Source organism: Takifugu rubripes, chromosome 13, assembly GCF_901000725.2.
Source record: "Takifugu rubripes chromosome 13, fTakRub1.2, whole genome shotgun sequence".
Classification (NCBI taxonomy): Eukaryota; Metazoa; Chordata; class Actinopteri; order Tetraodontiformes; family Tetraodontidae; genus Takifugu; species Takifugu rubripes.
The window spans coordinates 6099507-6127410 of NC_042297.1; the positions used below are offsets into that span (position 1 = coordinate 6099507).

Here is a 27904-nt window from a genome sequence, read left to right on the forward strand (position 1 = left end):
AAGCACTGAAAGTTCTGTTATCCTTCAGGATATCACCATCACTCTCCTCCTGACTGTCTTTTTTCTAGTGGGAAAACACCAGAATTGCAGTGAAAATTTAACATTAACAAGGTTTATTCATTTAATTTTTCAAGTTTGGCGGGCCGGATTAAAACGTTTAAAGGGCCGCGTCTGGCCCCCGGGCCTTAGTTTGCCCATGCCTGGTATAGAGGGTGGTTTCGGAAACAGCTCTTCCTCCGTCAGCTGACTAGAACAGGATGTGACGACAGATTCCTCGCGTCAGTGGGTGACGTCATTTGAAGCAGCAAATGGGCTCCTCACTGGGTGTTTCCGTCGGAGTTTGAATTTCTGCTTCGAGCAGAGCGACAGCACCGAGCAGGACACAGCATCGCGCCTGAAGTGAGTTCACTTTATTTAATGTCTGATTTCAGGTTTTCCACCTTCTTAATTCAGCACCGCCTTGTTTTCCCCACACATTTTTGGCTAATCGCTGGTTGACTTTACAGAAACAAAAAATCTCATGCTTTTGATGTTTATATGAATCAGAGCTAACTAAAATGTTGTTTCTGCTGAAAACTAATGTCAATTTAGTTGATGTTTGTATTTAAAACTAATGTGGTTGTTAACATGCAATTACTTAACATAGTTAGCTAGTATCTGCTAATGTCTCAGTGTTAAGAAACTTAAAAGATTGCCAATTGTTTAAACTAGTTAAAGGTGCAATAAAATACATTCAGAATGTATCTGAGCTCATCATGGTCCAGATACAACGAACAAATCTTTTGGCATTTAGTTTGGTTCACTAAAACATGTTATAAACAGCTAACCCTAATCACGCAACAGCCAGTTTTGTATTCCGTTATGCTTTTTTCCCCCCTCCAGTACTTGCTTTATATTATACCAATGCATGCAAATACATCTTTACCCGAATTAGTTGCATGTTAACAATTCACCCCATTATCAATTAGGTAAATAACTAAGTAATTAATAATATCGATATCTTTCATGACCGGAGCTGTTTATTTAGGGTTTAAACTATGAGCTGGGCAGTGGAAGAGTGGAAGGATGGACTTCCAGTTAAAGCTCTGCAAAAGATCCAAGAGATGGAAGTACATCTTGACAAGTTGAAGAAGGAGAGAACACAGAAACAGTTTAAGCTGGACTCCCTGGAAGCTGCCCTGCAAAAGCAGAAACAAAAAGTTAGTGTTCAAATACTAAATGGATTATACAACTATACACACAATGTTGGTTTCTGATGATAAATATATTCCTGTGCCGACATGAGTGAAATCTTGTTTTCAAAGGCGGACATTGAACGCACTGAGTCCTCTGCTTTAAAAAGAGAGAACCAGTCTTTAGTAGAGTCATGTGACTCACTGGAGAAATCCCGTCAAAAGCTTGCTCATGATCTTGGAATTAAAGAGCAACAGGTCAGTTCTTATGGTGTGTTTGTCTCATTATGGACTTAAAAAGTAGAATTAGATGAAAGGCTTGTTCCTGTGTATAATACAATAAAGATCCCAAAATCAGTACACAGTACACAGCAATTGATAGATGTTGCAAAGAGAAAAATAGAGCAGGTTTTAGGAAGAAATACTGAAATTTTCCCTTTTGTTCAACTGTATATTTGTGAACTAAGGTGAGTTACCTAGAGGGTCAGCTTAACTCCTGCAGGAAAACCACTGAATGCCTGGAACAAGAATTAAAAAAGTAAGTTATCTGTCTTTTGATCTTTCAAGAACAAAAAACTACAAATGCCAATCACGTGACTTATAACTGTGAATTGGCCACATCATTGTCCGTAATACTTAACTGTTTACACTTATATGAAAATGAATAATATTGTTCATGATATCTGTTTAGGTACAAAAATGAGCTAGAACGTTCTCAGTCTGCTGGCTCTTCCTTGTCATCCTCCTCTGAGCTCCAGCCCTATACTACCCCTCAAAAATCTATTCCTACACCACTTCCAGTCACAGCCAACAGACACCAGGGTATTTTGGATTTTAAATTTTGATGGTCCTTTTTCATCTCCACATGTCTCTTTAGGTTAAAGCCATCTACCTCAGTACCTGACTTGCAGGGTTTGACTATGCCCCCTATATGGTATTTGTACTGATTTTCTATAGATAACAGACTGGAAGGGCTTGAGGAGGAATATAACCTGGAAGTCAAAGAAAGAAAGAAGCTAGAGACAGAACTAAAAGTCCTACAAGTCAAAGTAAGTTTCATTACTATTGTTTCTCTTTACATTTCCTTGCAGTTGATTAATTTGTCTTCTTTTAGCTGGAGAATCAGTCTTCAGCTACTGTCAGCCACAAGGACTTTGTGGCTCGCCAAGCTGGCTCCTCTATTTTCCCATGGCAGCAGGATCAGGCCCACAGCTGGCAGATTCAGGATGCAGTGGAAACGCCTGTGAAGAGGCGAGGGACATCCCTGTGGGACGTTCATGAAGAAACTCCAATTAAACCCAGTCAACGCATGAGCTCTCTGCAGAGTCCTGCTCGATCTTGCCAGCAGATGGAGCAGCTAAAGACTCTCAATCAAGGTGGGAGGGTTTAACTTGCTTGTAATGTGTTTTTTAATCCTTGGAAATCTGTGAACATAAGGCCCTTTATTTTAATTATCCAGTTCCTTATTGATTATTTATCATTCCTCCTTAAGTAAAACATTGTAATCATGTGAAACATTTGCATGCAGAGTTGTGTGGCCGTGTGTCAGAGCTGGAGAGGATTCTGTCTACACAACAGAAAGACATTTGTAATCAAGCCTCAAAGCTGCAGGAACTACAAACCCTATTGGTCCAGGCTCGCAAAGAGCTGACTGAGCGGGACAGAGACCTGACCAAGACTAGTCATGACCTGAGCCAGGCTGAATCTAAGGCAGGTGTCCCCCAATGGCCGTTATAGAGATTTATTTCTGTTTTTTTCCCCCTATTCTTTTTGAAATTTTGAACAATGTGACTATTCAGTTCTCTTGTTGTTGTTAGTGTTCAATGGTTGAGGAAAAGCTCAAACAGATGGCCGAGGAGATGAGCTGTCAGAGGCACAACGCTGAGAGCTGCAGACGGGTCCTTGAGCAGAAGCTCAAGGACCAAGAACGAGCCAGTCAAGAGGTGCAGCAACCTGTAGTCATGATGACCTCAGTAGGATTTGTCAGACATAAATGAATATGCATGACGAAAATCTTTTTCTTATGTAGGAACTTGCGCAGCTGCAAGGTTCTCATCAGACTTTAGAGCAGCAGCTGGACCAGACCAGGACCAAGTTAACACAAGAGATCCAACAATCCAAAAAGGATTTAAATTTTCTGCAAGCAGATATGGAGAAGGTAAATTTTCTGCTCCGTCTAGATTTTCTTTCCTTCATTTCTTTTTATAATCACAAATGTATGTCTTGAATGTAACGCAGGGCTCAGAATGAGCTTGACAAACATATTATACTTTATACTGTGTGCTGCACCTTTGGTCCATACTTGTCACTGACTGACTAATATGGTACGTGTTTATGTCACGTCATATAGTGACGCTGAATTCTCAAATTGAGTAACTCTAACAATATGTTTAAGACTTGGATTAAGGATTAGAAATGTAAATATGAATGCTTCCTATCAAATCTTTGTTCCAGATGTGTTTTCAGAAGAATCAGATGATGAAGGAGTTGAAAGAGCAGAAACAGAAACTTCTGAGGTCAGAGCAGAACCTCCAGGCCTGCCAGAACAAAGAGCATGATGTCCAAAAGAAAATTGAGGTGGGCTTACCAAAATGTTAAATTGAAAAAGAAATGATACACAAATTACACATTTATTGTTTTTACTCTGTACTACCACAGTTAATTAAATTTGCATAAAACATGTAAAGAAAGATGTGTTTCTATTTAAATGTCTTTGCATTTGATTCAGGAGCTGCAAAAAGAGAAGAACAGTTTGACTGTTCAGCTGGACCAAAGCAGCAGATGTCTGACCCAGCTTGAGGAGGAGAAGAAAAAAACCGAGCAGCTCCTCAAATGTACACATGGGTTATTAGATGACCTTAAAGGTAAAATGGTTCAGGCTAGTAAGAGTGATTGAATGAAATATATTTGTTTTATTCTTTAGTGAACTGGTTTTAATCACTATATACCGGTGTGTGTGTATATATATATATATTTTTTTAGCAAAATCAGAAGGTCAGACAGAGGAACTGAACAGAATTAGGTCCAAATTAGAACATCAGACTCAAATGTCTGCGTCTGAGCTGCTGAACATGAATAAGGCACTTTGTGATGCAGAAACCAAAACTGAGAGGTAAGCATAATTGATTAGTCATGAAATTTTGATTTTGTGGACATTATTTTCTACTGATTCAATGTATGTCTTGAATGTAACGCAGGGCTCAGAATGAGCTTGACAAACATAAGCAGAAGGCGGAAAAGCTGGCAAACAGGTTGACATTGCTGGGGAATGAGAACCAGGAGCAGAAATCCAACATTACTGCAGGTCAGAAAGAGTGTGACCACCTGAAAAAAGAAATCCAAGCTCTGTTGGACTGGAAGAAAGAAAAGGAGACACTGATTAATTACACTGAGACAATCCAAAAAGAACTGAATGAAAAAATTGTCACCTTGGAAAAGAGTCTCATCTCTGCGAATGAAGTTACCGATCAGCTGAAGGTAAAAGACATTGCAGATGTTTGATCACATTCGTTAACAGTTTAAATTAGAAAAGTGAATGTTGTATATTCTAAAATTTTTGATTTATAAGAAATCTGACCAAATATCTGATTTCTAAAATACAGTTAGCTTTGAAATCCATATCAAATTGATAGTGTAAAACCAAAATAATGACTAATATTTCATATATATTATTATTGTATAGAAGCTTCATTTCTGGTTGTATCGATTTAGTTATTTTTTTTAATTGATTTATTTCTATATTTGTCCTTTCATTAGCTGCAGAATGTGAGCATAGAGGAAGATAAGGCCAGCTTGTCTGCTCATCTTCATGCTTTAAAAGGAGAACTCCTCAGCAAATGCACAAAGTTGGAGGAGAGGGACCATCAGTTCATGACGCTCCAAGCGGAGTTTTCAGAGACTGGACAGAAACACGCTAAAGACTTTGAAAATATTGCAGTGCAGGTGAAGCAGCTTGAGGCACAGGTATTGACAAACCATGTGATTTTTATCTAAAAATTTAATGAAATCATTTGTACATTGTGCAAGTTCAGAGTATATGTTATAATATAGTATATTTAACCTGTAGGTGTCGGAAGTTGATTACTTAATTACCAAGGTGGTTGTACTTCTGAACAGGTCAAAGAACTGGAGGTACAACTACAAGAAGAGGTAACTCGAGCAGGCCAAGCCAAAAGGATCAACTTAGAGCTGCGGGGTGAACATCAGGCTGCCTGTGATCTGGTTCAATCTAAAAACCGGCTGCTTGAGTTGGGTCAGGCTGAGATTATCCAGCTGAGAGAGAGCCTCAGTCAGGCAATTGCACAGCAGGAGGAGCAAGGAGCCAGGTGGGAAAGTAATCTGTGGCTTTGTTAAAGACCACCACTACTTTCAAACCAAAAATGTACCGTATACCCTCACTGATAACAAGAGACTAAATATACCTGATGTTGTTTAATATAGGCTGGCAGATGAGAGGGAAGCCTTGCTGACACAATGTGAAGAGACTGTCTCACTGAAGGTCGAGGGGATTGAACAGCTCAAATGGCAGCTAGAGGCAGCCCAGCAGGAACTGTTGCTTTTCAAAGACCAGGTTTGATTATCACAATAAACATCTTTATGGTCAACATTATGGTCACAATATCTTTGAGAAGAATTCTTTCACCAAGAATAATACGTGTGTGATACAGTAGCAGACTAAATACATGGGAACTTGCTGAATATATTGATCAATGACCTTGATCTTTGTGTAAAATTATTAAATCTGACCCCCAATTATCATGTATATGTTTAGGTCACTTCCATGGACCTGTGCAAGGAGGTTAAGGGGCAGCTGGAAGCAGAGCTGCAGAAACAGATTACAAAGCTCTTAGACCAAGAAGAAGAACATAGGAAGATATATGAGATTCAGTCAGAAGAAATCAGACAGTTAAAGGATGTGCTGAAAGAACTGCATTGCTGCTTGGAAGATGAGCAGAAGCTGCTCAGAGACTCTGAAGCTCAGATTTCCTCACTCAAGAAACAAAACACTAAGCTGGAAAATGCAGCTCAAGAGACTGAGGTAAGATTTCTATTTTTTTTTTCTTTTCAGGAAACATTTATTTGTTGTCTTCAATCAATTGCATAGTTGTTTTTTTTCCCTTTAGACCCTCCGGGAGGCTCAAGTTGGGGAGATCAACAGCCTCCTGGAACAGATCAGTTTCTTACAACAGGAGCTAACTGTAACCCAAGATGCTGTAAAGGGTCTCCAACTCCTGAATGATGAACTGGACATGGTCAACCATTCCCATGCTGAACTCAAAAAGTGTATGGAAGACCTAGGGAGAAGTCACTCCTCCACTTTAGAAATCAAATCAAATTTGGAAAACAACCTGACAGAAAAAAACAGTCTGATCATAACTTTGAAGGTTGAAGTCCAAAAGCTTAAAGAGCAGATGTGCCAGGATGCTGAGAGTCACACACAGCAGATTAACAACTGCCTCAACAAACAGAGATGGCTTCAAGAGCAGCTTGATGAAGCCAAAAAAATTGAAACTGCAACCAAAGCAGAATCAAAATCTCAAAGGGAGGAGATCAAGACCATGAAGACAACTCTGTCTGCAGCATCACAATGTTTAGAGGAGAGAGATGACCTGATTGAGAGTCTGAAGGAGAAACTCTGCAAAGCAGAAGAAGAGCAGGCCAAGACATCAGATCTCCTCAGGGAAAAAGTTGTTTCTATGAACAAAGTCAAGGTTGGCTGATGATGTATTTGATATGTTTTTGGTTAGAATAAAAAGACTAGTAAATGGATTTTACATTTGTAATAATCTGTTACATTTGTAATAAGTTAATTTCAAAATGAGCAGACATGTTTTTATTTTTAAGCTTTTATTCATTTTTTCTTAATTAAGGTACAAATGGAGATGTTGCAAATGGATCTAGAGGATAACGAGATGGCCATGAACACATTTAACAGTCAGGTGGAGGAACTAAAAGCAACCAGAGACACCTTGAATTCTCAGCTAGGTCAGAAGCAACTACAGATCTCAGATATGGAAGCAAAGCTGGAAGAATACAAAGCTCAGGTAAAGGTTCTGTTGTTGAAAATACATTGTCCGCTAAGTTAATCTTACTTAAGTAGATTTTAAGCGATTCAGCTATTCAGTCATGTCATGGCATTAATTATGTTACACTGGAGGAAAGAAAGCAACTGTATTTATTTCTGTTATATCTGTTCACAGGTCTCAGTGTTAGAAACCAGATTAGAAGAGGTCCAGTCTCAAAACTCTTTGTTAGAGATGCAGTATATCACCGCCAAAGAGGAGCTGACTGAGAGGAGCTGTGAAGTTACTTGTCTGGAAGAAGGTGCTGTCAAAATAAGCCAGCTGAATGAGACTGTTGCTGCTTTGCAGTTGAAACTTGGTCACATCACAGAGGAGAATAACAAGTTAGAAAAGCTGAGACAGATAATGGAGGGCAAAGACAGTGATATAAATCAGTTGCTACAGGATAAACACATTCTTGAGACTAAAGTAAAACAGTTGATTGATGAAAAAGAGCGAGTCGACGCTAACATTATTCAAGTAAATGCACAAAAGAACCACCTGGAAGCAAGTCTGAACACACTAACTGAAGAGAACCAAGAGCTGCAAAGCTGTATGAAGTGGATAACTGAAGAAAAAGACAAAATTGATGAAGTCGTCCTAGAAAAACTGGAAGCTAAGTCAAGCCTGAGGCAGGTCACTGAGGAGAAAACACAGCTAGCAGCGACCCTCAGTCTCCTTGACCAGGACAAAATCCAACTAGAAACTGAGGTGAAAGAGCTAGCAATCGAGGAGAGCAACACTGTGGCCAAATTAAATCAAGTGGTCGATGAAAAGCTTCAGCTGAGTTGTCAGTGTGATCAGCTGACTAAAGAGAACATTCATCTGCAGTCTAGTTTGCATAAACTAGCTGAGGACAAACTGTTGATGCAAGGAAGCATACAGAAGTTTGAGAAAGAGATGATTTCACTTGAGGACAAGAATAAATGCATCCAGAGTGCTCTCTTGTCCTCACAGCAAATGGTGGAGATATTGAAGGAGCAGCTGGAGACACAAGATAAGGGAGCTGAGGAGAGAAGAGAGCGGTACACTCCCACTTTATCTACTTTCCATTTATAGTGATATTATCTAAAACTTTTGCTCTGTGACTTTTGTATTGTGTCCCAGGAGCAAGCAGTTTGAGGTTCAGCAGGTAGCACTGCATCAGCAGTTGTTGGTTTTACAGATGGAACTGGCAGCGATGAGGCAGCTGTATGATTCGCTGCTGGAGCAGGTGAGCCAACAAAACGGCTTCATTCAACAGCTCTCGGACCTGCAGAAAACCCTGAAATCAGAGGATAACGTCAGCGGCAGAGAGTCTAAAAAAACAGAAACTGTTGGTGAGTGTAAATTTAGATGAGGACCAGCTGCTTGTTTGAGTTGAGTAGTGTAACATACCAGTATATGCTTCCCAAGCAGGGCAGATGAATGCAGACATGACAGAAGATACCAGCGTTGAGTCTCTTCCAGAGATGGAACAGCTGAGCTGCGAGGTAGCTGAGCTAAAGGAACATTCCCACCAGTCTGAAGAGGATTTCTGGTACGAGGGTGTTCTATATTATACAAAATGATAAATAAATAAATTTATATTATATTGTTTATCTATGACAGTGAAACTCAACTGGTTCACAAAGAGCACACTGGTGACAAGATGATGCAGGAATGCTTAGATGTGGCGAAGAATGTATGTGTGCCTGATCCACTAGAAACAGTGGAGGAGCAGCATCTTCAACAAACAGAGGCATTGAACACCTCACTCTCTGGACTGCCATCCTCTTCTCTTCCTGAGAGCAGTCAGTCAGAAATATCTGGTGGGTAATAAGATTGTGTTGATGTAGATGTGACAATCTGTCCTCAATTCGCAACAGGCTTTGTAATTTACCTTTGATTGTAGAAAATAACGGAGGCTCTTGATTTTAACAGTGAAAGTTGGCAGTGGTAGCTCAGTCTGTTAGGAACTGGGTTGAGAAGGAGAGGGTTCCCCGTTTAATCCCCAGTACAGACAAAACATGGTGTTCTGGTAGCAGGGGAAGGTGCCAGAACACCTTCAGAGCACTGTTGACGTGCCCTTGAGCAAGGTACCGAACTCGCAATTGCTCACATCGGGCCCTGTGATGAACTTGCCCATACGTACACCCTCCCTGTGATCCTGAAAGGAATAAAGCGGTTAAGAAGACGTGATGAGAAGTTTTAAAAGAAGGGTTAAAAATTGGTTGGTATTTAAATCAGTGTATATACTGTATATTTATTTTGTTTTAGAGAAAGCATCACCCCAGGTTCGAGATTACCTCAATAACTACAAGAACATAATTATCAGTCAAGAAAATCAACTCCAACAGCTGTATGCGGAGTTTGACCTGCTGAAGTCTGATCTCATGCTGAGGATGGAGCTCACATCTGAGCTGCAAGCTGAAGTTCAAAACTGGGAGAAGAAATTTCAGAGGGCAGAAGAGGAAAAGCTTGTTGCACTTCATAAACTCAACATCACTTTGGAAAACCACAAAGTCGTCACTGACCAGGTAGGAAAGAAATTCCAATGTTTCCCCTAAAATTTCACAGGATGGACCATCAATGAGTTCCCCTGCCAGGCCAAACAAATGTATATGCCAAAAATAAGTGATCCAATCCATTCATTCACACAGCAATAATCATGTCTGTTTAGGATCCTCTGTGCAGCACTGTTCTGCAGCCCAAGTCAGCCTGCTTCATTACTTAGAAACCATGCGAGTACCACTGCTGACCTGCAATAATATACTGGTTGCATTTGCGTCTCCTCTGTCAAACCACCCTGGCTGTGTCTTCAGTAAACAGCGCGGTGCGGCTCCAGCAGGGAGTGGTAGTGAAGGAATTCACTTACGATGATGTGATATTACTTTGTAGTGTACAAATGAGCCATTAGAAGATGTTATTCATAATTTTTCCCATTCAGAGCCGTGGCAGAGTCACTGCCAGTGTAGACACACACACACACACACACACACACACACACACACACACACACACACACACACACACACATCTGAATAGAAATGTATCCTTGCAAAACACAGAAATCATGAACAGACCATGGGACGTTTGTACCCAGCTATGGTGCAAAAAAGAAATAATGATTGTGGTGGACAGCTTTTTTCTGACAAATACTAGAGCCACGGAAAATACATCAATAAAAGTAAAATTTATGCTCTCCTTGTGATCCTGAATGTACAGTCTGGGTGAACAAAAATTTGAATGCAAACATAAATTGCAAACTGCTTGATACTCAACTGAATCAACAGTCTCAGAATATAAGTCATCCTAATAACATGTGCTCTTTTTAGTTGACTCGGCTCTCAGAGGAGAAGGAAACATTAGCTCTGCAGCTACAAACATCTAAATGTCAGCTGACTGATGTCATCGAGATGTTGGGCGGACTACAGATGACTAAAGGTCTACAGTGAAAGACATGACTGATGGAGGATACCTGTATTTTCTGTTTGCTCAAATTGATTCTAATCAGTTTTTGTCTTGGTATTGTAGGTGGATGGGATGATAAATTCCTTCAGCAGGAGAGTGAACTGAAGAGGGTTCGCTCTGAGAAAAGCAACCTTGAGCAGCACATCCTGGGTATGGAGTCTGATTTGGAGAACCTACAAGAGGAGAGGACCAAGCTGAAGACTGAGGTTGAAACCCAGAGGAAGGTGTGCTCAGGCATGGAGCAGGAGATAGACACACTCAGAACAGAAGTGAGTTAAAACAAAGTCTGCCATTAAGGGAAAACACCGAAAGGCCATTCAATCATGGTCTCATACCTTCTCTTTTTTCTTGTTCAGTTGACCCAGCTGAGAGCTGAACTTGTGTCCTGCTCTGAGGAGCGAGATGACCTAAATCAGTCTTTGGGCCAATGGAGAAACAAAGTTGACACTTTAGAGAGGACAAACTGTGACACCAGAAACCTAATTTCCATCCTTGAGGATGACATCAGAACAGGAAGGAGAGAGCATAAAGTCTTAAAAACCAGTATAGAGGAACTGGCATCAGAGAAACAACAGGTACATACAAAACATTTGAATTCAAATATAATCAATTGCCTCAGCTGGGTTCGTATACCATTTGTTGTCTCTTTCTTCTGAAGCTGCTGGAGCAGATCAAGACTCTGGAACTGGCAATATCTGAACAGAATGGAGAGAGGCAAGAGCTCATTGGGCAGCTTGATAAGATCACAGAAGACCACCTCTCAGCCCATCAGAACACTGAGACAATGGTTGGCAAGATCCAGGTGAGGATGATATCTAACATTCTGATCAAGTAAAAATCCTTCAATTCATCAGACTTTGGTGGAGCTACATCTGTTTGTTTTCTCAGGCTTTAGAGGGAGAAGTGTACCATCTATCACAGTCACTAGAAGCCTCTCTGGTGGAAAAGGGAGAGATTGCCTCTCGCCTGAACTCCACACAAGATGAGGTCCAGCAGATGAGGACTGATATTGAAAAGCTTTACATCCGTATAGAATCAGATGAGAGGAAGAAAAAGAAGATGAGAGAACTCCTCAAAGGTATTATTTTGTAATGTACTTCATGTGAGTTTGGCTTAAATGTGGCTGATTTGGCTCTTTAGCAGCCCAGAGGAAGTCTGACTCGTTACAAGACCACATTGATGCTCTGGTGCGAGAACATGCAGATATAGAGTCGAGTCTGGAGGAGGCTGTTCTTCAGGTATTCTTATTCTAATGAGCATCTGTACTTTTTCTATGTTCTCAGTTTATCGGGTTGTATCTGATAAAGTTTTTAATGATATGTTCAAAATAAAAGTTAATTGTTTTGCTCTTTCTTTAGGCTGAAACATCCAAAGAGGAGCTGGAGGAGGAAAGAAGAAAAGTACTTTTTTTAAAGTATTTGCAAACATGTTATGAAGAGACAAATGCTCTAATTTGTGTCCTCTCTGTCTCCTCTCTTTTTTGCCTTTGATTTTCTTCTCAAATTCTTTCTTGTACAAAATCCTTTTTTGATCTCTTATAACTCATTTAAGGTGGAAGAGGAGAAGATGGTGCTCAGCAACAAATTGTCAGAGTTCTCTATTGCTCTGCAACACTTGAGATCTGAGAAGAAACACGTGGAGCTGGAATTGAAGAACAGGGAGATAGAAGATCTGAAGGCTGCTAAGGAGGATATGGAGAGAGGGCTGGAGAGGGCAGAGGCTGGTAAAAGACAGAAAGAGGAGAGACAGAAACACAGGGTAGAGCAGTTAGAAAAAGAAGTGAAAGAGGATGCAGAGAGAATAACAAGACAGTTGGATGACCTCCGGGATCAACTGCAAGCCTGTCATCAAAGAGAGCTCTACCTTGAAGGAAAGAGTATCGAAACAGAAGCAGACAAAGAAAGGTTGAAGTCCCTGTTGGCTGATCTGGAAATGGATAAAAACCATCTGCAGACTTTGCTGGAGGAGCTGCAAACTGGAAGAGACAGTCTCTGTTCTCAAACAGCAGAGAGGAAGAGGGAGATACACAATCTGAAGACTGATATTAACACTTTGAAAGAAGAAAGAAATGATCTTAAAATAAAGATAAAGGCTAAAGAGGAAGAGAGAGAGAATCTGCAATGCTCACTAGTGTCCCTACAAGGAGAGAAAGAGAGAATTGAACAGGAATCTCAAGTGTTGGTTTTTGACAAAGAGAAGCTACAGTCCTATCTCTGCTTGATAGAGAAGGAAAAACAAGAAATGCAACAAATCTTATCTTCTCTTAAAGAAGAGAAGGATAGCATAGAGGAGGAGAGGAATGATTTGGCAGCTGAAAGAGAGGAATTATTGTCTTTGCTCTTTGTAGTCGAAAAGGAGAAAAATGACTTGTCTTCAATTACATCTTCACTTGAACAAGAGAATCAAAATGTTGAAGAGAAGAAGGAGAAACTGACGGGAGATCAGGGGCGACTTCAGTCTACAGTTGCATCTGTGCAGGAGCAACTTGAGATGTGCAAACCATCTGTGTCAAAGCGTCATGAACAGGTACACGCTGATACCATTTATATGAGGCAACAGTGATGAATGAGAAGTTTCTGTTCACGTGACTGAATTTGAGAATGTCCTGCTTACGTGTGACAGGTATCTGATCGGACCAATGTTGTCACTCGGCTGTCTAAAGAGAGAGACTCTGCGCTGAGCAAGATGAGTCGTTGCATGAAAACTTGCAAACAGCTGGAACAGGAGAAGGAAGTGATGTTGAATAGTATAGGTACGAGCATTGTGGTGTGTTCAAAAGCTCAAATGGAAGTCACTACACAGATATCAGTGTAGGCTAAACTAAGATAACTATGATGGTGGAAAAAAATCAGTATTTGTTATGCAGCTGTCATCGGATGGCTTATAATCATCTACAAAAACATATGCTGATGTCAGGTGGGGGGACGAGAGGAGACATTGTAGTTGTGGATATTTTCTTTACACATTTAGAAAGGCATTATGTACAAATGCATATGTCCTGTGCCTCAAATTCGCAGTTATCCCTCAAATAAGACTGAAATATCTTTCCTCTATTATTACAGATGAAGTAAAGAACAATGCAGCACAGATGGAGATTAGCCAGCTGCAACATGCAGAAAAGAGAAATATGGACATGGAAGATCTGAAAATGGTCCTGCAGCAGAAAAAGAATGAGGTAGAAGAGCAGACAAAGGAGGTTGATGAACTTAAGGCTGCTCTCATTGGGAGGGAGGAGGAGTTGATGGAGAGAAACGGGGAACTGCAGGAGCTGAAGAATGAGCTGACTAAATTAAAGAATATCCTTGAGGTGAAAAGTATGGAGGCTGATGAGAGCATGGATAAATACTGCAATCTCATGGTTCAAGTCCATAAACTAGAAGAGACGAACGCAGCGCTTACAACCAGGCTGGAGCAGCTGTCAGCTAGTCAGAATGCTAACAATGGAAAAGTTGTCAGTGACTGTGTTCAGCATCAACGGTTCACGAGGAAGTTGGCCATTAAACCTCGGGAAGAAAATCTTGCAGTTGGAAATGAAAACACGGCTCCTTCAACACCTCTGAGAATTCCGCAGGGTTCAAAACGAGGTCACAGTGATTTGAGTGAAAAAGCCAGGCACCTTCCTGACCTAGACCTGACCAAGAAAATAAAAACTAACTTGGTGAATGGAGCCCAAGAACAAACTGACCAGGAAGATGAAGACTTCAGACCAGAAGGACTCCCTGAGCTGGTGCAGAAAGGTGCCCTTGTGCATAACTATTAACTGATATCTACTGTGAAATTTACCATTTGAATGTTAAAGTTTCTTAGATGGCAAACATTTTTTAAGGAATACTACATACATACTAGATACATTGATCATCTGATTGGAGGTTCAGTTTTTGAATTGCATCACAAAGATATGAAAGTATCACAAGTTTACTCTTGTGCAGGGTTTGCTGATATACCAGTGGGGGAAGCCAGTCCGTTCATCATAAGAAGAACCACAGTGAAACACTACAGTTCACAGCTGGCTGGCAGACACAGTGTCCCTACACCTGTCTGCAAGGTGAGCAGCAACACACACATTAACACAAGAAAAAATACACTAAAGCAACTTACATGATGCTGATTCACCCCATGAACAAATAAATAACAGTCATATAAAATTATGATCTGATTGTCAGAAGGTGACAGAGGAGGAAGAACTATGAAGTTTATAAAGTGCATGGGATTTTTAGATGTGACCAGCAAACACCAGAGGTCTTCTATTGCATTTTCTACTTTAGTGCTAATGTTTCATCTGTTTCTTGTTGCTCTTCTCCAGGTTCTGGGGCCCGTATCTATCCATAACCCGTCCAAAGATAGCCACATGTGTCTCTCACCTAAGCAGCATCCTCAGAGTTTAGGCAGGACTCCAGAACAGAAAGAGAAACAAACACATCAAGGAGACAACTGTCATGTTCAGTAGATAAATATACTTACATACACACATTGCTCTTGTCACTGTCAGAACTTCTCACAACAAACAAAACATTACCATATTTTGTGTGTACACATTTACTATCCACCTAAACCCCATTTATCATTTGCACCTTCTTATTTTCTGGCTGTTTGTGTACATTTTTTTTCTTTTTTTATTGTTCTCATTCTCTGTTGCAGCAGAAAGCAGTAATGGTTATGGTTATCCAGATAAAAGGGAACGGGTGTGCAGAATAGAATACATATTTGCCTTCCAACAACTTCCTCCAACACTGGTTTAACCTCTTTTTTTTTTTTACCTCTTAACATGCTAAAGTTGACCAGATCTGTGTATTTCTTGCTTTTTTCTGTTTTTGTGACAGCACTGTTGTCTTTTTCTGTTTCCTCTTTTACTTGCAGCAGATTCTTTTTTTTAATTTAAATCTGACTTCTTCTTTTTTTTAACATCTTTTTTTTCTTCAAATGTTCGTAGTGTCTGTGAATTTTTTATGTAGACCTACACGTCTGATCGTCTGCAGCTATGATGTACTGCTTTTTCTGCGCTATCTTGATTATTATTCCTTTCGATATTTTCAGCAAGGAAATTAGATGATAATTAATTTCTTGCTCTTCTTTGCAATCTCAGAGCAGTGTTGATCATATGTAAATATTCTGTTCTCTACCTGACTAAACCTTTCAAACATTGACTCTAAAGTCCTTGTCTCATTGACATAACTGGGGTTCTTGTAGACTAAGAACGATGACACCACTGGGTGGCGAGCCTCAGCCATTAAAACAAAAAATCGTGATGGCTGAGTGGAGGAATATCCTTAAAAGCTCATCATTTTTCAGTTATAACATGTAAAATGAAATGACTCATGGATTCTGTTGTTTAAAAGGCTCAAATATTTGTATCTTGCCCTCAGTATCATTTTAATATCAAGGAATTTTGAATTTGAGCCATCATTTGGGTTGTCTTTAAATTCCTTCTCATCCTCACAATGAGCATATTCAGTGTTAAGGTCATTTTCTTGCTGACAAAGCACCTAATCAATTACAGGAATTATATATTAAAATAAATATTGGCAACAGGACAGAAAAACAAAATGAAATGGATAAAATTAGCACTTTCATTGTCCATTTTCTCCCTATAGCAAATATACCAATTGTTCTCTTGCACTTAATAATGAAGCACATGGAAATGTTCCCAGGAAATATTTTTTAAGAGAAAAATCATACTTGTAGATTTTTATAAAAATAGAAATTGAAAATGCGGCCATATGTTTTGGACACTGGTGAAGAGAGCTGATGGAAGTGGCCGGGGAGAGGGCTGTCTGTCCCTTCTGAAGCTGCAGCCCCCGCGACCCGGATTAGGATAAGCAGGAGAAGACGAGACGAGAAATTGAAAATATATCTTGTGGGGATGTTGCAATGTGGTTACAAGCATAACTATAGGTTTCCTTTTTGCACTCTTTGATCTGAAGATGCCAAATGAGATGTCATTGTTATTTAACATCAATAAACATGAATTAGATGGCAACACAAACATGGGAGAATCGTGGCTGATGGGAAATTTCAAAAGCAATTAGTTGTTTCTGAGGTGCGCTAGCTCTATATCATTGATCTTGTAATTTATTTATTTCTTCACCTGTTTCTCTGAGGTCTCATGAAGCTGTGACATATAGATGGTCATCTGTGTTTCTAAAGAGTGACTCTGTGGTTCTGCCTGGCAGAAGGCGTGCTGGGTTATGGGAACAGAGCGTAGGCGACACTGTCACACACACACACCACAGAGCGGATGCAGTCCTGCTCTGATGTCTCCAGCTGAAGCTGTTAGCGGAAGCTGCTGTGCCAGAACCAACTCTGGAAGAGGACATGGGTAATGAAGAGACGTGTCCACTGAGTCCTGTTTTCACTGGCACTGAGACTGGAGAGTGTGTGTTTGTGCATGCAAGTGTGTGTCTGTCTTTTATACCGACGGACGGACCGACTGACTGTCAATCCCCCTAACGTATGCATGATTTGTCCCATTCTTCCCTATGAAAGCAACATTTCTCAGGGCCAGAGGAAAGTCACTGACAGAAAGTGGTGACCAGTCTGGATTAACAGGACAAACGGAACACTAAAAAAGAGGTGGCACATTTCAGTTATTCTAACAGCACAATTATCCAATATGACAAAATCTAATTCAACCAGGGGGAGAAATAGATTAAACATTAAAATCTGCCTTGAATGTCGCTATTCAGTTGAAACAGTTGATTCTGATTTTGGCTCTGCTATGTGTAGTTCTCCTGGGTGTGTGTGTGTCGGGGGGGGGTGTCCTGTGGGATCCATAGTTCAGAAACATTCGCGATAGGTTTGAAGATCTAAATTGCCTCGGGGTGTGTGAGTAAATGAATGTTGTATGTGTGTCCTTTGATGGACTGGTGACCTGTCCAGGCTGTATTCCTACCTCTCACCCAGTGACTGCTGGGATAAATTCCTCAGAAAGTGGAATTTTCTTTTTTTTTCTCAAGTTGATTCAGTCAACTAATTATATCTGCATCCACAAACATTTTGAGTGAAATGATCAAACTCTAAAGTTCTATTTCAAGTTTGTAGAGGAGACTGCAGGTCCTCTCCACCACCCACATTCAGAAATGTGCTTTAATCCTAAAAACCTAACCTATACAAGCATGTTTATGTAGAACATTCTTAGAAAATACAAGATGACTTGGAGAACTTTAGACTGGAAGTAGCACTGGGATCATCTGTACATAGTTCAGCTGGAACACATGTTTTGGGCGTTATCATGATGGAGGTGTGCAGCCTTGATGTTTTGAGCTGATCACGTGTTGGTTCTGATGGTTTTTCAGCACGAGTGAACCCCTGGATGGACTGGTTCAGGAAGACAGATGTACAAGTGAAATGATCCAAACTGTCTCCAGGCTTTTTTCTAGCACCTTTGTCGCAAAGAATTGCCTCCACATGCACAGAGCCTAAAATAGAAGCCATTAGAATTAAATCAACAAAAAGGCTGTGGGATGCTTCAGTACATCTTATTTCCGTACTTAGAGTGTTTTGAAACATTGGCTTCCCTAAGGGACCTGATTTTGAAAGACCCATGTTGAATGAAGATGCAGAATGAAATAAAACGGAGCTCCGCTTTCTGAAGCTGCTTCTCAGAAATTACAGAGGTCATTAGACCTGATTGTTCCATTTTCTGAGGCCTTCTCTCATGCTCAATGCAAAAATATACAAACTTTTTATTTTTTACTGTGATCCATTCAGAGAAGGGAGACGTGATGATTACCGGTAATTGGTTCGTAGTGTTGAAGGTGAAGTGAGGCTGAGTTGGTATTTGTCGGTTACCTGGGATCCAGGATACACGCAGCAGCACCAACTAAAGATGAGACTTTACCAAACGTTGTCAATATACACCTAGCCCATTTGCAGAGGTCAAATGTTATTGGTAAAGTAACATCAGTATTATTTATATTATAATTACTTTTTAGATTAGTTGTCTTCAGTGTATTTTTGCAAAATATATGTTTTAACTTTTTAAAATTGACATCAAATACCACCAAAAAAGTATTTCAATGTCCCTACAAATTTTAGAAATCCTATATGCTAAAGTCCAAATGGAGCAATTTTTCTATATCTGCTGTATCAGGTTCATGAAGCACTTAAATGTACATTTTTCTCATTAGTGAACTCATTAAAAAATTGTTTAATTGTTTAATTATGACTTTATATAGGGGTGTTTACACTGTGAACAACATTCTACTGCATTTCTCTTGTTAATTTTGGATTTGGTAGGTTTCTGTCCAATGACAATGTTCAGATTGACATCTGATCCGTCTTTTTATTGGGTAAAAAGCAGTGAAATGACACATGCACAGAAACTACTACAGAAAATTTCAACAGAACATCAAGAATCACAGTATGATGTGCAGCAATGGGGCCAAGAGGGATCAGAGTTAGGATGCAGAAGGAACCATCAGTGAAGCCCATGTCAATGTGATGGACAGATTAAAACAAAGTGGGCAGCAGAAGAAGACTGGAAGTGGGGAGGACAGAATTTTAGCAACTCCTGGGTGATGCCAAACGGTGTCTTGCAACCCCTAAAACGTGAGTATATTGCCAAAATCAAGAGCGTTTGAGGGACACCCACACTAACAACCAGCCACCACTGTGGATGGGAAAAAAGGAAGGAAAGAGGTTCCTGAAGTGGAGAAGATTGGGTTCAAAGGAGCGAACAGTTTTTTTCCAGCTTCTCCACCAAGACCACACAGTGAAACTGAAATGAGAACTTTTTCCACCTTAGGTATTGAAGTTATACTTTAATTAGCTCGGCCACATAGTTAATTTGATGTTAGGTAAGTTGTAATACAGTTGCATGCTCAACTAACCAACTACCTAATATATACACACACACCTGTGTATTAGTACAACTTAAACAGAATGTATGTTTATCTTTACCATTGTTACTGTCGTGTAAATGTCGTTTAAAATTACCTGCTGTCTATTTGATGTCACACAAGAGCGAATTCAGACAACCTCTACACTGACAGCATCCCACAGCATATTGGGCCCAACTTTCGGAAAGATTTATGTTGATACATTGTTCATTGCTGCATTTGCAATGCTATTGGTGCCATTATTTACATAGGTACACACCACTGCAGACCAGGCTCAACAGTATACAGCATGCGTTCTGCTTTAGAACAAATAAAATAAATGCACAACTGTTCCCTTAAAATGTCCTCCTTAGATGGCTCAATGTTTTGTGTTTGCCTGCTTCTGAGCCACGTCAACACTGTAAATGAGAACCGGTTTGACCTGCCTGGTATCATAAAAGTTCAGTCAAACAAACAACTGTGAACTTTAAAACACACAGAAGAGAATGAGTAATTTTCAAGCTGCTTTAATGATCAACCAAGTTCAATCCTTCATTAATCTCAAATGTACATGCTGAAATGTTTGTAAAGTAAACAGCGCCTTTCCACTGATCATGTGACTTGTGGTCTACAAATGATGTCAGACATGTCAAAACAAACAGACAAGCAAATTAAATCTCATATGTGTTTTTAAGTTATATATTGTACATTAAAATCTTTAATACATTTTTTAGATAAAACTTAAAGACATTATCATTGCAATATGTTTTCTGCATACATTTGTATAGAAATGCACTACAGTTACAATATTACCATGTAGAAAAATACAGTTTTCTTGGTCGTCTTCATAGAAAGCATTGTCAACAAAACATTGTCATAAAATGACAGTAACAACAATCAGTCATTTGAAAAGTAAAGAGATGAAGGCAACCTGCAATGCACATGTTAATGAAAATGCTACTACCAACATGTTAGTGACTTAACTACAGAAAAGTTAAACCTCTATGTCCCACCTTTGGGAGCTTATCTCTCAAGGACTTACATCCGCTGAATTTTGATCAACCTACCAATCGTTTGCAGGAAACAATTTAAGGGTTAAATTGTCTTTGTTGGGTTGTAAACAGTTATCATAATGACATGAAACAGAATTAAAGCCTTCTGACTAGATGGATCCATCAGCTTCTGAGGATGTACTGTCTCGTTATGATCAATGGCTGTAAGTTAAAGTGCAAAGCCAGACATAAATGCACAAATCCATGTGTGAATCTTTTCAACCCAGGACAACTCAATAATGTAAACACGTTTTCTCTCCAAATTCTCAGTCACAAAAATTCAACTGAATAAACTAATGTTACATATTTGATGGTGACACACAGAAAATCTCAAAATGAATTAACTGCATTTAGAAAATGTGGTTGAGTTGAATTATCCCATTAAATGCGGGAGGGAAACTGGAGCGGCGGGTATGAGAGGGACTTCGCAGGGACTACTACTACTGCTACTACTACTACTACTACTAATAATAACTACTACTACTACTACTAATAATAATAATTTTCTAAAGACCCACCCAAATCTGCCGCCTCTCTCTGAACTGAGCAGATGCTTCATGTTTGAAAGGTTTCCATGATTCCATCTCCACCCTCCAGCTGCTCAAACATTTAAATGATATAAAGGAACCAAAAATGTTTTGAAGTTAGGAAGAGAAACGTGAACCTCCAGTTAATGTCCAACTGCAACTAAACATCCTGACCAGACTATCATTTCCTTTCAACCTCTGCATTGATTTAAGCTGGAAAGCTTTACATCCAAAATGTGGTAAAATATATAAAGTTTTGTATTTGATCTCTGTTGGAGCTTTGCTACAGAAATGTAGGAAATGTAGTTTCTTTCCTGTCTGTTTCTGTCTTTCTTTGAAGTAAGGCCTCCATTTCAGTGAAGGAACAAGGAATTTTTACTTGATCTCAACTAAAAAAAGTAAAAGATAATGCACAGAAAGGCTTTTAAAAAGGATTTTGACCTTCTTTCTACTTGAGGTGTTTGTTTATTGAGACAAATGTCTCAAAATCGTTCATAGCCAAATCACCATTGCGAACCAGAGGTATGGTCAGGCCCTGCTGCCCGCCATCCTTCTCCTCCTGTTCATTGCTGAAGTTGACAGAAAGAGTCCTCCTGGGCAGGGTGAGCTCAGGGGTGGGGCTGAATCCCAGCTCCGATGACAGTTTGCGTTTAATTGATGCGGCGCGTTGGAATTTATCGTAGAGCTCAACACTCATGCGTCGCCGAGTCTCTTTGAACTCTGCTGAGACATTTGCTGTCCACTCTGCAGCGTGTGCTCGGATCTCCCCCACCTGCAAGAACAACAGCAGACATGAAGTCTGGCAGGAAGTGATAGAGCAACATATGACCTCCACCTAAAACCCATGGGCCAAAGAGAATAACAAAAATTCAATTTGGAATATCTGTACAATGTATGCAATTTTAACGTTTTATTGATGCTTTTATGTTTTGTCTTCTGTGTCCCATCATATTTAATATAACTGAAAATATTCAACATTTTTTTCTAAACTAAGCAAACCATTATTTCAATCCTCATGTTTAGTTTCATGCCTTATTCTTCAACATGATGGTTAATAATAAAATTGTTAGACCCCATTAAGATGTTTCAACCTCAGAACGTGATAAAATCATCCAAATCCCACATGTGTAGACAAAAAAACACACACATTTGTAAAGTGTTGTCATTCATCTGATTGTGTAAGAGCCTCTTAGTTTCAGTAGTTTTGCATTGACTGTACAAATGCTCAATTCATACAAAGCTTCAGCCTTATTGCTCAGGATGGAAGCCTCCATTTTCTCCAGGACTTTCAAGTAACCTCAACAGCCCCTGTATCCATTTCTTGGTGTTCCTTTGAGCATAATAATAGGACACATGGTTGGATGATATGACTGTGAGACAGCCGAATTGTACATAAAACTGCCTTGTTGTTGACGTGAAGCTAACAGAGGTCTAGACTGAGGCGTCCTCAGCGTAATCCTTCAGCTTCTGTAATTAGTTTTTAACCCTGTGTGCTGATAATAAATATGAAAACAAGCTAAAATATGTAAAAGAGAGCCAATAAAGTAGGAAATACTACCTCTTCCTTTGTCCTCTTGGAGATGACCCTCAGCCAGTATCCTATCATGCTGAGGATGGCAGCAAAGTAAGCTAATCCCACCAGAATCCAGAACCATACAACTGGTTTATAGTATTCTAAGTACTCTATTTCCGAACCACCTAAACACAGAGACAGCAAATTCTCAAAAATCCTGCTGGTGTTGGCCTTTTTTTCCCTGTCTTTACAGTTTGTATTGGTACCTGCTACAAAATCTCCAAATCCTATAGTGGTAAGGGTGATGACCACAAAGTAAAGGGACTCCAGCGCAGACCACCCCTCGATGTTTTTAAAGATGGCTGCTGGCAGTGCAACGAAGAGCAGGCAGCCGAACAGCACGAACAGCAGGGTGGAGATGACACGGATCTTTGTCTGACTGATGTCCCAGTTCTGCAGGACACAGAGGCACGGACAAAGGAACACTTTGGTGAGGTTCAACCGTGACCAGGAGCTCATTGTTTGGTTAATTTGGTGAGTCAGGGGCTTGAAAGAGAAACTTAGTTACTAACATCATGCAGTATTATTAAGAATACACAATCTGTTGAGAACTGTGGGCATTAAGAGATCAAGCTCAGTAAATTCACTTGAGTTAATTTATTGGATTGGAGTTTCTTCAAAAATTGAAAAGATTATCTTTGAAAATGCACAAATATCAGAAATATCTGTTCTTTCAGACTGGAGGCCACCATTTCTAAAATAGTTAACCTAGTTAACCGTATAGTGTAGGCTCACACATTCAACACTTTTTAAGTTTTGAAGGAAAACAGATTAGGATATATATGATATGCCATTGCCATGGCCATTTAAACAATTTTAAATGATTTCTGAATTTACTGGATGTAAAAATACAGCCACTCATCTGTTCTATCAAATGAAGCACAAATCTAATTAATTGCAGCCCCTTTTGTTATTATTGACCAGCAGCTGTTAATAGAATTCAAGAATCCCTCAATGCTCATTTGTAACTTTTGTTATTACAATGGAATAAAGACTTGACCAGCAAAGTGGACTGGTGATCCAGCCAGATGTTGCCATCAGTAATGTTATTGTATAAACAGGTCCTGTGGGTGCAGTTAAAAAAAAGAGATGCAATGTGGACATGGAGGAATAGGGCTTCACCGAACATGGCCTAATCATAATGTTCATTTCTGAATCCTTTGGGTGCCCCAGTGCAGCGGGAGGGAAGACCTGATTTTCAAGTTTTAAACAGAAATCTCTGTTTGATTCATTGTTTCAACAATTAATGATTTACAGCAGAAACTTCAACTGTGCAAACTGAGGCCTTTTCCTTACACACACACACACACACACACACACACACACACACACACACACACACACACGTGCCTGTTCAGTGCTATTAACCCATTTCACCATGGCCACAATTTTATTTCATTTTATTTCATTATCAGAATTTAATTTCTAGAAGGGTAATTAATGCCAAAATTAGTTATTATCTGAATCCATGTCATTGTTTAAGCTTCTAAAAAAAAGCACAACCGTTAATTTTCTTTATTCGATCAGATATTTGTATCAGTAGTTGTAATTTCCATTCATACTAATACTTTTGGTATTGGTTACATATCAAATAATTATACAAGGATGTGCTCAAGCATAATCTGGTCTGTGATGATCAGAATCATCAAACATGCAGACTCACCACAAACATTTTCTCCACCCTGCCAATGCCTTTACCAAAGATAGTGCCCAGCTGATCGCCCACGCCTGCTAGCAGGAAGCCAAACAGAGGTATGCCCAGCAGCGCGTAAACAATGCAGAAGATCCTTCCTCCTTCAGTATGTGGAGAAATGTTTCCAAACCCTGAAAGAAAAGCAATAAACCTGAGACTTTAAACAAGATACCATTATCAAGCCACACTCGAGCATAATATATTCCCAATCCCACACTCTACCTAACCTCCACCTTTACCCAAAACCAAATTTTAAACCTAAAACACACTCTTACATTTGAAACAGACCTACCAAAATGTTGTTATATCACAAAACTCTCCCAACTTTGTGAGTGAGTGTGTTTTTGAGCTGTGCTTCCTCGTGTGTGTCTGTTTGGGGGTTTGTGTGTCTTACCAATTGTAGTGATTACAGTCCCAGCAAAGAAGAAAGCAGAGCTTAGATCCCACAGGCTGCTGTGGTTGATCAGTGTTCCTGCAGGGTTTACACCAGAGCGGATGGCAGACATGACTTGCTGGAGGGTGAAAGAGAGACATATTTAGTCTTTTGTTATTGTTGGGGGAAATCCTCGTTAAACTCATCTGTTGTATTACAGTTTGTGCTAACCACGAGCATCACATTCAGGGTTTCCCCTGGGTTTGCTGTGCATCTGTCTGTCAGTCTCTCTTTTGTTTGTTTGGTTCTTTATCTTTTTATGTTCATACCAAGATAATTTTTGTTAGTCGGTATAAATATACCATCATTTTAAAAAGATATTGTCTTCCTAACCCCTTTAACCCTTTGAGGGTCACGGCGAGGGTGGGCGTATGGGTGAAGGCAGGGTTTACTTCCGGATGAGTTGCCGTTTCATCACAGGGCTCAATGTGAGCATTTGTTTGTTCACTCAAGGGCACCTCAACAGTGCTCTGAAGGTGTTCTGGCACCTTCCCCTACTACTGGAACACCTTCCATGTTTTGTCTTCACTGTCTGCTTCTCAGCCCAGTCCCCAACACTGGGCTAAACCACCCACAAAACATGCATGATTATTATTTTACCATATCTCTAAATAAAAGTTTCATTTATTTTTATTTGCTACATCACTTGCTCTTACAGTGAACCTTAAATGCTATGGTTGTCTTCTGAGCCAAGTTTGACCTAACTTCTCCGTGAATAATGGAAACATTTCCTTGGTACATTTGCTTTATATACATTATTTCTATTCATTGTAATAAAAATTGCCCAACATTTAATTTCAATGTTACAGAACAATAAAGGGTCCGTATTCAGGATGATTTCTAAGGACGGCAACCCTAGTTGTAAAAGGAAGAATGTTAGCTGATGTTGGCTACAGCCAAGACATTTAATCGACAACCATGAACAATAATGTTATGTAACATTGCCTCACTCAGAAGAGACTATGATGCACTGAGAACATCAGCTATAGTCTATTCTTATTTCTTACAGTAGATGATTTGCCATTCTATTAAACAGTTCAGTAAAAGTTCCTTTCTTCCTTTCTTGGAAGAGTTGTCATTGCTTCTTTTATTATTCATTAACTGTAAGCTAATGAAGAAAAATCCCTATCTGAATCTCGGGGGGGGGGGGAAATCCCATTTCAGGTGAAGGAATGTCAGAAGGGAATTATGTCTGTAGCACCTATATCTGTGTTGATCAGTCACACACACCAAAAATCCTATGGCAGTTACTATGGTGTGTTTGGTGCTGAGCTTCACCATCAAACAGAAAGCGGAGAAGTTTAGATGCATGATGAAATGAAATATCCTTGCTAAAATTAGATCTGTAAAATTATTATTAAAAAAAAGAACATGGTTCAGATGTGTTCTATAGGAAAAGTGACCTGAAATAACTTTTGCTGTGATTTGGTGATATAAATGAAATGAAAATAACTTTTTTTCAGGTGGAGATAGGGTCCTCGTGTTCCCCATAATGATAGGGAAAACGCTGGTAATAATCATTAAATGGCAGCAGGTTGTGGGCTACGTTTCTTCTGCAGCTCTCTGTTTCTGTGTTTGTCTATTTAATGGATTAAATATTTTCATTTTGAGATTATTGTGGGTTAGAAAAAACACTGGTCTTTTTAAGTGATGCTAATAGATTAGTTTAGATCAGAATAATCCAGTCAAACCGAGGGAACTGTCCTTGGTACTGAAAACACTGCAACTCTGTTGAAAGCCAGACTGAAGGTGACCTCTTTCTTCACGGGACCTTGGTCTTACCTTCACCAGTTCCTCCAGCTGGCTCTGGTTGACACAGGCATGTTGGGACAGGAACTCCATCTTCTGGGACAGGATGGCTACACGCTGGGCACTGTGGCAGAGAAAGTCGAGTCAGATGTGACAGGTTGACACAGGTTTTCATGGTTGTGGTCTTCTACAGCTCCAAACCTTGAGGTTGGGAAACATTATTGTGAATTAATGAGTTTAAAGTGTTTATTAATTGTATCCTGTGCCACTCCACATAGTGATGCCTTTACCTCTGACATTGCCATTATAAGCACAAAGGATCGTTCAATATTCTGACCAACAGTATTTTAACCAAATAAAATGTAAAGACTCTACTGGTTGACTTTAAAACTGTTAAATGTGTTTTCTGTAGGTATGGACCAATACCTCATTGTCACAGTATCCAATTTGCACAAAATGGGGGGTTAGCATGTTTCCTACCTCTCATGAGGCTGCTCCAATGATCTGAAAACAGCAGCTCCCATCACCAGGTACAAAACCACCAAAAGAAAGATTGCTGTGACCGTCTTCCTTTTCATCACCGTGGCAACCACCTATGATACTTCAACTCATTAACCCAAAACTAAAGAGGAAATAAATGTTAAATGATCTCTAATGATGCCAAAAAGAAAGACACATAGGCTGATATTACCTGCCCTCTGCCAAGATTGCATGCAAAAACAAATCCTTTTCATTTTTGTCTCTCACCTCATTCTCTTCCCGGGGGTTCAGCGTTATTGGCTTTGTGGAGAACGAGAGGCAGGGCTTGGTGTTGTGAGTGGCGGATTTAGGGTCCAATAAGTCAGGAGCTGCCACTGTCAGGAAATACGAGAATGTAACGCTAATTTTTTTTCTCTTCCCTGTGTCTACTCTGAGGTAGAACACATGTAGCTTTTAGTTTTAGAAGTCCTCATTAATAAATCACAATGCCCTTTGAATTGCCTTAAAATCCTGACACTGGTCATTACACCAAATAGGAACAATCAATTAGTCCTCCAAAGTTTTTCTACATGCATGCCACAACAATTGAACACCTAACATTTGTTACTGCATGAATATTAATGGTGTTTTTGTGGAGATACGCAGCAATATGAGACAATGAGAAAAGTCAAAGCTTTAGAATTTTTTCCCCATATTGTGCACATAAAGGTCAGCAAAACCAACTGTTGAATATTGCTTTTACATACAGATTAGAAGAATTTAAAAAAAATTATTATTAGCTTCTGAACATCGTGACAGAGAATTTAAAATATTAACTCAGTCCTCAAACGTGCCAGTCAACAGTGATAAAGAAAAAATCTGAAAATCTTTGGTCAGCAGAACATTTGGAAAGAGGAAGTCAATAATGATAGAATG

At 39.6% G+C, this 27904-nt stretch overlaps 2 protein-coding genes across 6 annotated transcripts; one reads left to right on the forward strand and one right to left on the reverse strand.

Annotated features, from left to right (window-relative positions):
• The first annotated feature begins 294 nt into the window (after positions 1-294).
• On the forward strand, positions 295-16058 carry cenpf (centromere protein F). 5 transcript variants are annotated; one of them, XM_011609618.2, is made up of 37 exons: positions 295-399; positions 1028-1199; positions 1305-1430; positions 1640-1710; positions 1864-1994; positions 2130-2221; positions 2287-2548; positions 2701-2882; positions 2990-3115; positions 3202-3330; positions 3627-3749; positions 3901-4036; positions 4155-4284; positions 4370-4649; positions 4929-5135; positions 5289-5497; positions 5613-5742; positions 5944-6210; positions 6296-6883; positions 7043-7216; positions 7373-8259; positions 8342-8553; positions 8630-8753; positions 8825-9024; positions 9473-9732; positions 10531-10639; positions 10730-10935; positions 11023-11241; positions 11325-11468; positions 11555-11744; positions 11807-11904; positions 12025-12066; positions 12218-13192; positions 13289-13418; positions 13729-14403; positions 14596-14711; positions 14970-16058. In XM_011609618.2, the coding sequence occupies exons 2-37, from the start codon at positions 1038-1040 to the stop codon at positions 15111-15113; spliced, it is 8256 nt and encodes a 2751-aa protein (XP_011607920.1). In that variant the 5' UTR covers positions 295-399; positions 1028-1037; the 3' UTR covers positions 15114-16058. The 5 variants fall into 5 exon arrangements, with proteins under 5 accessions (XP_011607920.1, XP_029702005.1, XP_011607922.1 ...); XM_029846145.1 differs by having other exon boundaries at positions 11810-11904; XM_011609620.2 differs by having other exon boundaries at positions 8633-8753.
• Positions 16059-19996: 3938 nt separating this feature from the next.
• On the reverse strand, positions 19997-27358 carry kcnk2a (potassium channel, subfamily K, member 2a). Its single transcript, XM_029846146.1, has 8 exons — positions 27257-27358; positions 26990-27102; positions 26543-26633; positions 24722-24839; positions 24298-24458; positions 22841-23027; positions 22620-22759; positions 19997-21833 (listed from the first exon to the last, which is right to left on the reverse strand). Exons 2-8 carry the CDS (start codon positions 27085-27087, stop codon positions 21510-21512), a joined length of 1119 nt encoding a protein of 372 aa, XP_029702006.1. The 5' UTR covers positions 27088-27102; positions 27257-27358; the 3' UTR covers positions 19997-21509.
• Positions 27359-27904: the final 546 nt, after the last annotated feature.